General features: G+C 42.1%; 1 protein-coding gene across 1 annotated transcript in view; it reads right to left on the bottom strand.

Annotated features, from left to right (window-relative positions):
• Nucleotides 1–15,707, bottom strand: part of LOC147891511 (uncharacterized) — a 170,527-nt gene that overhangs the window by 25,947 nt on the left and 128,873 nt on the right. The window contains exons 12-15 of the mRNA XM_087387981.1: nt 12,509–12,663; nt 1,277–1,462; nt 1,007–1,091; nt 558–685 (exon numbers count right to left, since the gene is read on the bottom strand). Of these exons, the coding sequence (XP_087244107.1) occupies nt 558–685; nt 1,007–1,091; nt 1,277–1,462; nt 12,509–12,663 (554 nt within the window). The remainder of the gene's footprint in view (nt 1–557; nt 686–1,006; nt 1,092–1,276; nt 1,463–12,508; nt 12,664–15,707) is intronic.

Consider the following 15,707-nt stretch of genomic DNA (forward strand, 5'->3'; position numbering starts at 1 on the left):
GGATCAAAGACATTATCACAATGTCAAGGGGGGTTGTGAAGTGATTCACAATGACATTGTTTTTATGTACTCCCATAGGTTGCATATCCATCTGGATGAATTTGTGCAACCATGGTACTTTAGATACTGCAGGGTACACCTAAGATGTTTCCAAGGTACTTTCAACCATATCTTTGAGGGGGGATTTGTAAGAGATTACAAAGATATGGTGTTGTAGGCATAAAGTCAATCCTATGGTTGACAAGTAGCACTTGGGTGCTATATATACCAAGTACTTGTATTCTTTCATTTGAACATTTCTATTGGAGCTTTCTTGTGTGTGCACTCTTGCTCACTTGTGTTCACAACCTCTCTCCACACAAGAATCTCTTAAAATGGTCTCGGAAATGCACAAGATAATCGGACTCTTTACAGCCTTTTGTCAAGCCTTGAGTGACCTGAAGAATTAGACAGTTCTTTATAATTCTTTGTTTTTCTCTCATACGTTCAAAATGCCAAATTTTTGAAAAATTCAAGAAGATTGTTTGTCATTGCACTTAAGTCTCATAGATCTTGACCTCTCTAGTTCTTTCTCCATATTGGCGATCTGAAGTTTTGCATTTTGGAGCTCAAGCTCCCGTGGCTCAATCGTTTGCTTCAGATCTTTGATTTTATAGTCCAACACAAACTTCACTTTCTCCAATTCCTAAAAGGAAAACAAGATATAGAAGATAGTATTAGAAATTCTTGTCCATGACGATCCAAGCGATTCCTTCATCTTTTTCCTTATAAATAATTTGAAGGGAGTTGGTGTACCAAAAATAGGTATAGAATCCAAAGCATGTACAGGAAATTTTTTCTTATGCTGGAATGTCAATGCATATCAAGGTCCTTCTTGCATGCCCATCTAATCCATACTTGAGAGGATTTCCCAACGCTTATGTAGTATGTATCCTCAGATCAAATTTTGTTATATTTTTGAATATATCAGCAGTGTTAGTAAAAAAGAAGCTGCAATGATGCTCACTTGAGTCTTCCTTTTGATATCATAAATACGTTTCTCCTTTTCCCCTATGGTTTCATCTCTTTCAGACACATCCTTCTTCAGTGATCTGCACCCAAACTTTATGCATGAAGATTTTGTTATTATATCTTATCTTGTCTAATTCCAAAACTCTGGAAGAAACAATGAGAAAGGACATGAACTACTTCTGATTGCTGATATTATTTCTAATTCTGGACCATCAAATTGAAGTACACAGAAGTCAGGCATTACAAGTGGCAAAAAGGCACCTACGCAATATCACGCTCAAAAAATCCTAATGTTGCATAAAGTTCTCTTTTCTGATCAAAAAGCTGTTTTATTTCTGCCTTTTGTTCTTCAATGTCCTTCTGAAACTCGTTGAATTTTTTCTTTAAAAGCCCATTTTCACCTTTGAGCCTTAATATCGTATCTGCTTCTTGTGCAAGCCTTGCCTCATACCTGCAGATTTCAAAGTTTTCATTATTTCCCCTCCATTGTAAATATTGTTGCATCATGCTTTCCAGAACACAATTTTTTGGGGGTTATTTTTGCAAAAATAATTAGTGGTTATTGATTAGTCAAAGAACTCCCTGCAAGGATAGCTTAAAGGAAAGGATATGCCCTCAGAAAGTATTAAGAAATATTACTCTGGATGGGTCCTATAGATCAAACCAAAGAACCAACTTTTTTTTGCATAAAAAAGTACTTCTATTAAGTATGAAAAAAAACCGCAGAAGCAACCATGACTGAGGCAGATTAGTTGGATGGACCCAAATATGCTTTGTGGTCATATACGCTCAAGAATGTTTTGGTTGGCAAAGGCTTATGGGACATTGTGAATGGTGATGAGACTAGACCTACTAGATCTAGCACAAGTGCATCTTCCACCACCACTCAGGCTTCTACTGCCACTACCCAGGTGGCTCCCACAGAGGATTAGAAGAGTTTTGATCGCAGGGATACCCAAGCTTTGTCTTTGATTGCATTATAAGTTGAAGATGCACATTAAGTCAACCATTAAGTCGTGCAGGCATGCAAAGAATGCTTGCGACAAGCTGAAAAGTACGTGGAATGTCAAGAATGAAGCAAGAATAATTGCTTTGAACAATAAGCTCAATGACTTGTCCATGCTGGTGTTAGGAAATGGAGTCAAGTTGAGTCAGTTTTGGTTTGTTCTAGTGAGTCCTAGTGTGAGATTTAGTCTAGTGTGTCTTATGGATGCCACGTGTCACATTGGGAATTATTCATATGCATTGGTACTCATATGTGTGTTTGCGCTCTATATAAGAGCTGTACTTGTCATTTGTCACATTAATCAAGTATCAAGCCTACAAGCTCTTTGGTCTACATGTGAGTACTTTCATTTTGTTCATTGCTCTTGCTATTTCATTTCCATTTCATTATGTCTCTCTTTGAGTATTATTATCTCTCTCCCTAGCCTACCCTCTCTCTCTCCCTCTCCACCATGCACTTTCAGCTGGAAGGTCAAACTATTTCAGAGCCTCCTTTCCTACCTTTCCCTTCTCCATGCTCAATCTAGAGGATGAGGGAATGCAAATAGAAGCCATCCTCTCCTCCATGATTGAGCTCCCTTCCACTCCTTTCTCCCCATTTTGTTCTCTTCTCCTACCTTAGCCTCATCTTCGAAAGCTATGGACCTTGGTTTGTTGCCCACATGAAAAGGAGCAACTCGGTCACCATTCTTGTGGGTATTTGTGGGTGTCTTTGTTGCCATTTTGGGGGCATTTTTATGAAGGAAGTAGTTGCTTACTATTGTGGAGATGTTTCTACTACTGGTCTCCCTAAAAACAACCTCATTTGGAGCCCGTTTTTGAAGAAACGACCTATTTGAAGAGAGTTGCTGCTACATCGACCATTGGCGTCATTATGCATGCCATTGCTACTCATTGCCTCTTCTCCTCCACATGAGCTGATCTGTCCTCATTTTGCCCACAAATTATTGCTCCATCTCTCGCATGATGACATCTCTATCCTCCGCCTCTTCTGCCTTCAACTCCAGTCCTCAGTTTCATCTCTTTTCCCGCTCCTAAAGTGCCGAAGACTGAAGTTGCCATTTTCCAAGGTACACAATGAGTTCTCTCACTTCAAACTCATTGCTCATGGAGAAGTTCAAGGGGGAAGGATTCCCTACTTGACAAACTAAGGTTCAGTTTCTCCCGATGTACCTTTTTCTCATCCTGGCATCCAGCCTGAAAATCTTGCAGCCAAGTACGAGCCTCCCCCATCAAACAAAAGGAAACAATCTGCGAAAGTACTTCAAGAGCATTCCTGTCTTTAATCAAAACAGTAAACTCCATACTCTTAATGAATCTTTCAGGGTCTTCATTGAGTAGCCCATAGAATCTAGGAAATTCATGAGCCATCTTGTCAACTCCAAAAACTGGAAAAGCACCAACCAAACACCCCAATCCTAACAGCTCTTTTCCTCAATAAGGCTCTGACCTGCATTTAACTTAGCATTATTTTTCTTCAGGGCAATCTCCTTAAGAACTCTCTTAATTATTTCTCGAAGACGGATCACTCCAAGTGAATAATCAAAACATCTGCTGGTTTTTGTGTATCCACACCTACCACACACTCCTTGTAGATAATTACCTGCATATGAGCAGTTCGGCCCATCATGCAACACTCCACAGGCCAACCACAAAAAATACATATTTAAACCTCTCCCATCTGCCATGAACTTGCATCAAGAGATAGACACAAGAGTGCGATGACATGAAGGAGATCCCTTCATCTACCGGCCATACTGCAACCAACTCATCATGTCATGGTATAGACTCTTCAACAATCACCAGCCAGCACCAAACTCAATATGAAATTCAAAAATCTTCAAGGCAAATCAGCCCATCCACACAAGCGTATCTTCACGTGACCCAGCGCAAGATCACTCAAGATCAAATCAGCAATAGACGATACCAGGAAGTCGACAAATCCCTTAGGAAGATCTTCCACAGACCATTGCGCAGATTATCACAGGCACGTCGAGATACTCTTTTGAATATTGATCCAAAGCTTCAGTGTTTTCTGATCGTCACTCATTTGCAGCAATCTCCCGCTACTCCACGATGAGAGCCCAGTTCCCTTAGGACAATCATCATTGAAGACAGAACAGGTCCCGCTAGAATGCTTCTCTCTGTCAAAAATCCTTCTCTCCACTCCCTTCCTTCGCACTCTCTCTCAACGATGTTAGGCTCCTCTCCTCATTTGCATGCCAAACCCTTTCCTTGATTCAGCCACGGATCCATCATCGATTTGGAAACTCCATCAATCTTCCACCACGTACTATGGCAACTCCACTCTTCCTCTGAGTGTTTCACCTGATCACACAGCCAGCTTGCAACATCCATGCAGAACTCCCACACTGGTTGGCCACCTCACCACATGCATTAAACCACAAACCCCTTTCCCATAAATCATACACCAAGGCAATAAATGCCCCACATTCACATTTAATGCACATTCCCTTCAAGCCATCATTACTCACAACCAAACACATATATTTGACCCATTCCTGACACACGGAAAACTCATATGATACCCAACAAATGGAAACCACTCATAACAAAGGAAACCCAAGACACAGGGTGATTAAACAACATATATCAAGTCACACACAAAAAACTCCATCACATTGGATACCACAAATGCTCTAGATACTGGTGCATCCACACTACTTCTCATACCAAAACTAAACTATGTACACCTATGTGCCTACCCACCAATATGTATAGTGCAAAAAAGCTTATTACATTTTTTGACCTATCAACGTGTCCACCAATATCCTGAGCACATCTCAAACAACGTATCCACCATAATGTAATACTGGAAACCACCTCCCAAACCGAGCCTGCCTGTGGAGAAGGAAATGGGTTTTGAGCTTGGATGGGAAGGACAAAGCCTGAGGCTCCATCATTCTAAGATTTGTAGGGAAACATTCGTAACATTGATGCATGAAGAAGGCATTGTCACCTACCTCTGACTCATATAGAGAAAAGGCACCAAACCCTCTTCCATAAAGAGCTACTCCCCATGTCAGAGTATAGAACTCAGAGGTGATGTATGAATCTAAAAGCTCTTGTCAATACCACTCTGGCAATACAAAAACTCCACATATTGTGCTTACAAGCTGGCAATACAAAAACTCCACATGTTGCTAGATTATTGCAAGCTGGCATCCATTCATAAAGAGGGCTTTCCCATCTACTAAAGCTGCTTGTATTTTGGAGAATATGATCTTCATTTGAGACTTATCTCTTTCGTTAGGTGACATTCTCTTCTTTTACCCATTCGTGATGTTAGGTTGCCCCTCCCAAGGGCCTACGACAGTTTGGTGATTGTTCTAGGGAGGGGTTGAACTCTTACTCCCCCTCCCCAAATCATTAGATCACGGTAAACCTCCTCATGCATCTCTATCTTATCCTCTTTGTTTCTCATCTATCTTGTGCCAGTCGATCTTATCCTCCTCTCTCTGTCCATGTTAGTCTTCCATTCTCACCTTCCTCTGCTCTCTCTTCAGCTATCTCCCCTTTCCTCTTGAAGCCTAGCTCCGATGGCTACCCACCACCCTTTCTTCATGACATGGGGTTTAGTTGCTTGGATTTGTCCTTAGAAAGGCAAGGATCATTTGAAAAGGGATTGCTAGCTTATTGAGCACCTGCATGCCTCCTCCTTTCTTCATGACTTGGGGCTCGGCAATTGGGCTTTCTCTTTTGGGGCCTCAAGTGATTTATAGGGGACATGGCTCTTCTTGGGCTCTTTTGGTACAATGACATTCGGTTGAGTCATGCACTCTGGGTGACATCCCTGCCTTTCCTTACAGACCTGCACATGCCTCAATGGATACTTCATGGGAGATTATAACGTGCATCTTAGTGTGGCATATTTGGAGAACAAGGTGTATAGCGGCTTTGAGTGGTACTCAAGTAGACACATTGGCCAGTATTTGGACAGATATTGTCGGTGGTTATTTGGGGGAGCATGCAAGGATGTTCTTGAGCAGTCTCTACCAGGAAGACTATTTTTCTTAGGGAGTGGAGCGGCTCCTTCATGCTTTCCTTACAACTATTTCTTCATCAACGGCCATTTCGATGACATTATTGACTGCTTCAACACTGCTTCAACACTGGACTCAACATCCAAGCTACTATTTTGTCTGTTATGCATTGCCTCGGTTTTCTATCCAGTCTAGCTTTTACATCCATTGCACCCGTGGGCTCTAGTTTCGCTCTAGTCATGTCCCTACCTTCCATGAATGTTCCAACTCCTTTCTCATCTATAATGCCTTTTTCATTATTTTTATCCTTTTCTGCCACTTACCCATTGTACATGGCTTCGTCGACTCCATCTCTCTCTTTCCCAATTGCCCTTGCATCCTCATGGACTCCCACATCTTCTTCAGTAGGGACTTCACCATTGTGGTCCTCTCCCAAGAGGTGTTGTCTCATTAGCCTCTCCACCATATGTTTCTGTGGCACCCACGTTTCACTTGAACTCTTGCAACTGTTTCAGGCCCAAGAGTGGGTAGGAGTAGACTTCTTGAGTTACTCAACAAAATCCATGTGAAAACTCAAAATTTCAAGAGCCAACTCCATGAGGACGCAGAAGCTCATGTGAGAAAATTCCTCATGGCATGTAACACTAAAGGTATGGAGAACGAGCATGCCTTTCTACATGTCTTTCTATCATCTTCGGAGGACCGTCTTTGGAGGATGCAGCTGATGTATGGTAGAGTTAAGTTTCCCTTGATCATTTTCAAATTTGGACGGACCTAAGGGAGGAATTCTTGCGGACTTTCAAACTAGAAAAGTTCAACACATGATTGTCCAAGATCTGTCCACATAGACCATGAAGCCTAGATAGAGCATCTCGGAAATGGACACTCGAATGAGGGTCTTGGCTACTAACATCTCAGTCCCACCTAATGATGTTGTCATGCAGGGGTGGTTCTTGAAGGCATTACTTCCCTCCATTAAGATAAGACTAGTTGATAAACTTCCTAAGCATGCCTCACTGCAAGTCTTCCTGAGGAAAGCGCTGAAGATGGAATGGTCTCAATTAAGTTTTGTACCATTCACACCTTTCGACCAGCAAGCTTCTAAAAGAGAAGGTATCATCAAAATGGTAGCATCTTAAGAAGGAGTTGGAAGAAATCAAAGGACTTAAGAAAATAACATGGGCGGATGGGTTTTCATACTTTGAAACTCAAGTCAGAAGTGGTGGTCTCTGGTGCACCAAGTGCAAGGATTTTGGCCATGATCACTAGGAATGTCCACTAAGCATAAGGTACTGACTTCTACCTCCTTTTGTACATTTTGTGAAATTTGTGGACATGAAGCCTTTGAGTGCAAGTACCTTAAAGGGTTAAGGAAGATTCTACCAGAGTATCCTACTAGGGAACCCCTCGTTGGTTGTTGCACCGCGAGCACTTCATCCAAGTATCTGTACCTCCTGCCTCGTTTTGCCTCCACTACTTCCTATCCCCCTTTACTTCAAGCTTCTGCACCAAACCGGATTGGGGACCCATATTGTCATCCTCAAACTTATTATTTACTGTAGGAACAAAGTGGAGACAGGTTGTGAACACAAGTGAGCAAGAGTGCACACACAAGAAAGCTCCAATACAAATGTTCAAATGAAAAAATACAAGTACTTGGTATATATAGTACCCAAATACTACTGGTCAACCATAGGGTTGACTTTATGCCTACAACACCATATCTTTGTAATCTCTTACAAATCCCCCCTCAAAGATATGGCTAAAAGTACCCTAGAAATATCTCAGGTGTACCTTGCAGTACCTAAAGTACCATGGTTGCACAAATTCATCCAGATGGATATGCAACCTATGGGAGTACATGAAAACAATGTCATTGTGAATCACTTCACAACCCCCCTTGACATTGTGAGAATGTCTCTGATCCCCAGGCCGTGTCGATGTCGTAAGAAAATATCTATTGATAGGGATTTGGTGAAGATATCTGCCACATTGTCCTCAGATGGACAATAGATGAGATCAATGAAGCCATCAGAAATACAATCCCATACATAATGATAATGATTTTTACAGTGTTTCATGTGAGCATGAAAGATAGGATTGTTGGCTATGGCAATGCAACTCTGGCTGTCACAGAAGATAGAGTTTGCTTTGCCATCCTGTGCGTGATGCAAGTCATGCAAAAGCTTCCTTAACCACATTAACTCCATAGTGGCTGAATTTGCAGCTTTGTACTCTGCTTCACTAGAGGAAAGAGAGACTCGCTCTTGCTTCTTACTGAGCCATGACATACAAGCTGAACCCAATGAGAAGCAATAGCCAGTAGTAAACTGTCTGTCGTCAATGTCCCCTGACCAATTTGAGTCGGTGAAACCACTCAGCGCTAGATCACAATCTGAAGCATAATGCAAGGCAAGAGAGAGAGTGCCATGGACATATCTGAGAACCCTCTTTGCTGCATTCCAATGTGTGATCGTGGGACAATGCATGAACTGGCTCAAAAGCCCTATGGCGTAGGCAATATCAGGCCTTGTGGAGCATAGATATATCAAACTGCCTGTACAAAGTGCCATCAAACTTTTCAGTAGCATCATGCTTACTCAGCTTGAGTCCCTTTTCCAATGGAGTAGCCATAGGCTTACAGTTATCCATCTTAAATTTATGCAACAACCCCTTCAAATACTGTGTCTGTGACATAGAAATCCCATCATGGGTCTGCCAAAACTCAATGCCAAGACAATAATGTAATAGCCGCAAATCTATCATGTCAAAGTTGTGACATAAAGCGAACTGCACTGCTGTAATTTGCTGTGCAAATCACTTCCAGTGAGTATGATGTCATCCACATATAGTATCAACATGACCAATTCTGATTTTTGCTGTAGAACACACAAATTTGGCTCTGTATGAGTGTTTACGAAGCCCTGGGACAGCAAAAACTGATGTATCTTCTGATACCACGCACGAGGTGCTTGCTTCAGCCCATATAGAGCCTTCCTGAGCTTGCATACCTTGTGCTCTTGTCCCTTCACGTCAAAACCTTGGGGCTGATGTACATAGACCTCGTCTTTAAGATCTCCATTGAGGAAAGCGCTCTTGACATCCATCTGGTACACTGACCAACCATAAAATGCAGCAAGAGAGATGACAGAATGAATGGTGGTCATCTTGGCCACTGGAGCAAATGTCTCCTCATAATCTATCCCCTCCTCTTATGCATACCCCTTGGCAACCAAACGGGCTTTGTATTTCTCAACTGTGCCATCTAAATGGTATTTCACCTTATAAATCCATTTCGTGCCAACCACATTTTTCCCAATGGGCGCATCAACCAAGTCCCATGTGGCATTCTTCTCAATGGATTTAATCTCAGCTTCCATAGCTTTCAGCCATGCCAGATTATGCTGAGCATCCTTGAAGTTCTGAGGCTCATTTTCAGCTTCCATCACTGAGGTCATCAAAGCAAAATCAACCTTTTTCTGATTTTTCTGAGTGCTGGCTTAAGCCAAAACACAGCCATACAACGCAGCCCAAGGAGGTGAATGCAAGCAGTTCAAGCAAAAAAAAAAAAGGGCAAATGCAATTATTGCAAGAAGCCAGGGCATTACATCGCAGAGTGTCAGAAAAGGATTGCCAATGAAAAGAAGAGGCAAAGGGACAGCTCTAACAGTAATTTTGTTGCCCCCACTGAAACTCGTGCTTCAAATGAAGCTCATCTTTCCCAAGGTGATAGAGATTTTGGGTTTGCTGCATTTAATGAGAAGATGGATGCCAATGGGGATTTGAATGCTGAAAATCAATGAGGGGATGCTTCCGTTGTTGCAAGTGATACATGGTATATCGACAGTGGTGCTACTAAGCACATGACTCCTCGCCAGGAGTGGTTTGAGAGCATCACACCTGTTCATGGCAGACAGGTTACGTGTGCCAATGATGCTTCTCAAGACATCATCAGAGTTGGGCACATTCCTATTCAGCTTGATAATGGGAAAGTTAAATATATCCGAGATGTTTGGTATGTTCCAGATTTGAGGCAAAATCTGAATTCAGTTTCAAACATTGCCCATGATCAACATATGTTGGTCAAATTTCAGGATGACCAATGCAGGATCAAGGATTCGAAGAAAGGGTATGAGGTTGCAGCAACAGGCACATATGACAGAGGCTTATACAAGCTTGATGCTCAGCCTTATGATCAGAAGGTATTGGCTGTAGCAAACACTCCCTAGCCTGATTTATGGCACGCCAAGTTTGGACATGTCCATCACAGGGCATTGTCCTACTTGTACAACAATAATATGACTCAAGGAATGCCAAAATTGCAACAACCAGCAAATGAAGTGTGTGAGGGGTGTGTCTCCACAGATCAAGAATCAGACTATTGTATTCCTAAACTAAATGCTAGGAGGTCGACACAAGGGATTTGTTCAAGACAGAGTTGGTCAGATGGACTGACAATCAATACGTAGCATGTGTTGCCCTCATGTGTGAACAAAGTCCCAGGCTCACCATGGACATAAATGGGGTGCAACTAAAGGGCATCTTCATGGATGGTGGTGCAACCGTGAATATCATGCCCAAAGGTATGCTGCAACAACTTGGTTTGAAGTTGACAAGTGACGTACATTTCCAAGTAAAAATGGTTGATCAACACAACGTGAAGCCTACAATCAAAGGTGTCAACATGAAGATTAGTGGAGTCACATTCCTCTCGTCCTGGATATGATGGAAGATGAACAAACCTATCCTCTCCTTCTCGATAGACTATGGTCCGAAAGGGAAAGCCAACCAACTGTAGCTTGGGGATTGATGAAGCCCTCCTCTAATATATGTAAGCAATGGTCCCTAAGAGATATTGACATCTACAAAAGGCAAAGAGTCCTATGAGACCAAATGGAATTACAACATGATAGAGAACCACCTGATAGAACTAGAGGTGTCTAGTACACGACTAATAATGTAAACAATCAAAAGAGTAAGGGAAAAACACAATTTGTACGTGATATCTTAATCTTGTGGTGGTCAATCATCTGACAACCTAGCCATGGTCAATTTAAGCTATGCTTGTGCTTATTGACCCCACTATGAATCTTGGTGTCTCATGTTATAGTCTATTGCTGTTTACCTCTGCTCTACCTAAAGGGGCGGACACATCTCTATGAGGTAAGCTTTGGTCTCTCGTCTTGTGTTCGCTACTTAGTGTCGATCCATCTTACATGAAGAAGAAATCTGTGATCACCCGTTGTTATCTAGTCACAACTCTCATGAGTTTGTGTATGTTTCTGGTGACCTTTGCCATGAAGAGGGCTGCCCAACACTGGTTTGAGTAGGCTATGATATGGTCTTGTATATAAAACCCAAAGCAAACAGAAAAATGATACCAACCTCTCATCAACACATGCTCTGATGTCTCCAACTTCTATGTTTACATAGGGTGCATAATTCAAGGCCTTGATACTATTGTGTGGTTGTAGCCTTCCTCCATGTGGGGCCTATAAGAGAATGTATTTATCTGAGTCCTAGCCAATCAGATTCCATGCAAGAGGTGCACTTTCAAGTACCCCAACATCTGCACAGGATGAAGAAAAAAGATGGGGATGGAAAGAAAGAAAAGGAAAATGGTGGATGGAAGACACCAGGAAAATGGGAAAAGGATAGGGAAGCTGAAAAAGTATTAGGAAAAGCAAGTCATGTGTTGTATGGAAGCTGGAATGTCTACTACTCTACGTCTTTCATACCCGAAACCCGGAGGAAATGTTTGCAAGGACCAAAAGACACAAAAGCAAGCGATTCTCTTCTTCTCATTGAAGTATTGATGCATGCAATTGTTTTATGGGACTTGCAAACTACCTCTATATGTCAACATGTGTGCATGTGTGTACATATGTCTATGTGTGTGTGTCTCTCAGGAAAGGATTTGATATTTTCTTTCATTGGGTCCGTTTTTGGGCACTATGGGCTCTATGGAAGGACTATAATCATAGAGCCTTTGGTGACCGTGACCTATGTAAGTATCATTTCTTCCGTTGACCTATGTAAGTATCATTTCTTCCGTGCTTCTCTATGCCAATCTTTCTTTGACTGCATGCATGTACAAGATCTGGATTATCCTACTTTTTTGTCGTACAATGAGATCCTTTGATGTTGTAACTGCATGTCCCCTCTTTTTGGGGGGGGGTAGTTTCATAGTTTCTTGTAATATAATACCTATGAATTTCACCAAAAAAGGTTGTATGTGTGTGTGTTTGTGTGTGTGCAAACAATCGTATTATGATTGTTTGCAAACAAGGTCTCTAGATTAGGATGTATATTTGTCATATATTGACATCTTTGCTTGATGTATTTTGAGCATATCCTGCTTTGGGATGCTCATCTTGTAATATAAAAGCAACAATATTTTCACCAAAAAAAAAAAAAAAAGTGTGTGTGTGTGTGTTTGTTTGTGTCTTCTTTTGTTCAAAAATAATTTACTAAACATTTGTCCGTACCTCTGCTTCAATTCTTCTATCTCTTGATCTGTGTCTTCTTCGGTTTGTCTCTTGATCTCCTCAAAATCCTTCTTAGTTTGATCCATTTCATGTTGCACTTTCTCATACGCTTGGTGCTCTTCTTCTAGCTTTGTTTCAAACTCTTCAGTAAGTTCCTGTTGATTTTCACAATTTTAAGTATGGTAAAAAATGTTTTGCATTGACAATGTCCCCCTCATGAAATACACTTCTCTTAAGTATGAAAGAGATAGACAAGAGAAGAGATTCCAAGTAGAGATACATTCTGCAGAGCATGAAATTCTTTTTTTTTTTTCACGAATAAGACTTCGATAAAATATGAAAAATACCCGCGTGAGCAAGCTCGTGTAGACACATACAATGATATGGTGGGGTAGGATAGACTAGGACTTAGTCTATTTTGGTGTGTAGTACTTGGGTACTATATATACCAAAGTACTTGTACTTCATTTTAATTGAACATTCTATTGGAGTTTCTGTGTGACCACTTCTTGCTCACTTGTGTTCACAACCTTTCTCCATTTGTTCCTTCATGTGGTATTAGACCCACACTCACTAGCTCCTGGTTCCTATCTTGCTTCCCATCACCAAGTTGTTCGGCGTCAGTGTGTTGCTCCTATCACCTTAGCCTGTTCGTGAACTTTAGAGCACCTTTGTGGGAGCACTTTCGTGGGCTCTTTGAGTCACCTTACATCTCATGATCCACTTGCTCTAGCCTACGCTCTCTGGCCCACGGATTTTGCTCCGGATCGTGCATTATGTTCCACTCTATTTGTGTATTGCTCCAGACCGTGCAATTTTCTGGCATATAGGTTTCTTTGGCATACAGCTTTTTCTTTGGCGTATAGCTTTTCGTTGGCGTATATCTTTTTTGTGGCGTACAGTTTCTCTTTGGCGTACAACTTTGTTTTGGCATATGGTTTTTCTTTGGTGTACAACTTTTTTGGCTTCTGGCATATAGGTGCATTTGGGGATTTTTTGATGAGTCCATAGACACATATTTGCACTTGAGGTGCATTTTGTTGGTTGATTGGAGAGCAGTCGGTTCCACTTTGCTATGGTTGATGCCATACGTGCAATAGTGATTGCACAGAGCAATTAGAGGCATGTCCTGTTCCATTGCATTCTTCTTTGCAGGTGCATTTGTAGTCGATGTTGTTTTGAAGTCAGGATGTCTTAGAATGAGAGCTTTGGCATTATGACGACCGAGGGTGATAAGTTGGAAGGATCCAACTATGCCTTGTGGTCATTCATGCTTAAGAACATTTTGGTTGGCAAGAACTTATGGGATATTGTGAGTGGTGATGAGACTAGACCTCTTGCTGCTAGTGCTAACTCATTCTCTACCACCAATTTTGCTACTCCTGCCACTAGTTCTACTACTTCTACTGTTGCTACTTCTACTACTTCTACTGCCACTCCTCCGGCACTTTTGGAGGACTAGAAGAAGTTCGATCATAGAAATACCCAATCATTGTTCTTGATTTTCTCATAAGAGAAGAGGCACATTATGACAACCATTAATCCATGCACAGATGCAAAGGATGCATGGGAAAAGTTGGCAAACATGTATCATGTCAAGAATGAGACAAGGGTCATTGCATTGACCAATAAGCTCAAGGAGCAGAAGATGCAAGAAGGTTAGACAATCACAGAGCACATTACAATGATCAGTGATCTCAGAGATCAGCTAGCAAATGTTGATGAGGAAATAGATGACAAGAAATTAGTCTTTATCACTCTCAATAGCTTGGCTCCCTCTTATGGCACATTTGTTACCTCTTTGACTATTATGCTCAGGGCAGCCCCTTCTCTCATTTGATGAGCTAGTTGGGTATGCTCCACCACAAGCACACTTTGCACAAGAGGACAAAGATTTTGCGTTTTCTGTAGTTCAGGACAGCTTTGATACTAGGGGGGATTCTAGTGCACATGCTCAGTCTGTTGATGCTGTTGGAACATAGTCTATGGTATGGTTGTATAGGCTAGTCTAGATGTTTTTATGTTCATTTCTAGCCTAGTTATTTCCTAGTGTTAGGTGGGTCAGGTATATATACCCCCTACACTCATTTGTATTTCATTCTCTCAGTTGCACTATTGGATCCTTTCAGTTATATCATTTTCATGATTCATTGCTCTCTTGCTCTCTCTCGCTTGTGTCCTGGGTGTCTACCCCAACATTTGGTATCAGAGCTCAGCTCTGTGTTGAGAGAGTGAGGTGAACTCACTGAGAGGAGCGCTTGAGGCTCAGCCTCCTGTTTTGCGCTTTTGCTGCAAATTTTTTTGCTGCAAACAGGCTCAGCCTGTGTGTTGTGAAAGTCTTTTGCGAGTGAATGCTCTTTCTCTTTAGGGGGGGCTCTTCTTTCTGAGTTTTCTGCTGAATAGCTTGCTGGGTGATCTCCTTAGGGAGGGGTTGTGAGTTATTTGCTGTGAAGGAAATTGCTGAGAAGAGTTCTTCGTGAAAAAGAAGAGAGTTCTTTGTAAGGAAGAGAGTGTTTCTTGAGAAAAGAACAAGTTCCTTCGTGAGATAGCATTCTTTGTAGAAGAGCACCTTGCTGAAAGAAAAAAAAAAAAAAAAAAGAGACGTTTTTCTTAGAGAAAAGAGTGTTCTTCGAGAGGAGTTCATTGAGCATTCTTTCATTGAGCATTCTTTCTCTGAGAGAGGAGAGTTCACGCAGGTGGCTGGAGAACAGTGTCGCAGGAAGGCTTCTTTGCGAGGACTTCAACTCCTCAAAGCAAGTGCTCGTTGTGCGTTCAGGAGAAGGGTGGTGACACGCGCAAGCGAAGCCAGGCTGCTGGAGGAGAATCGCGGCGCAGACGAACACAGAAGCAGAGAACTGGCGCGAGCACGCCACGCCACAGGCGAATCAGGCCATCGCGACCAGCACCCGAGCACTCGCGGGTAGACAGAGGAAGGCGACGCGCGCAGTTCGTGGTCCAGCCAGGCAAGGCGAGCGGACTCAGCAACACAAGCACTCCGCCAAAAACGCAGCAAGCAAGCGGCGACAGGCGAAGGCGACGTGCAGGGTGGCGGCGAAGGCCATAGCCACAGCCAACTTTGGAGCCACACCAAATTTTTAGGGCATTTTTCCCAAGTTAGACTAACTGTGGTTAGTTTAGCTAACCAATGCCAATTTGGTTTGATTTTTGGCCCCAGGCCAAATTTTTGGGGAAAGGCTAA

This window comes from Dipteris shenzhenensis, chromosome 17 (genome assembly GCF_047967505.1).
Source record: "Dipteris shenzhenensis isolate YYH24624 ecotype China chromosome 17, Dip_SZ_1.0, whole genome shotgun sequence".
Taxonomy (NCBI): domain Eukaryota; kingdom Viridiplantae; phylum Streptophyta; class Polypodiopsida; order Gleicheniales; family Dipteridaceae; genus Dipteris; species Dipteris shenzhenensis.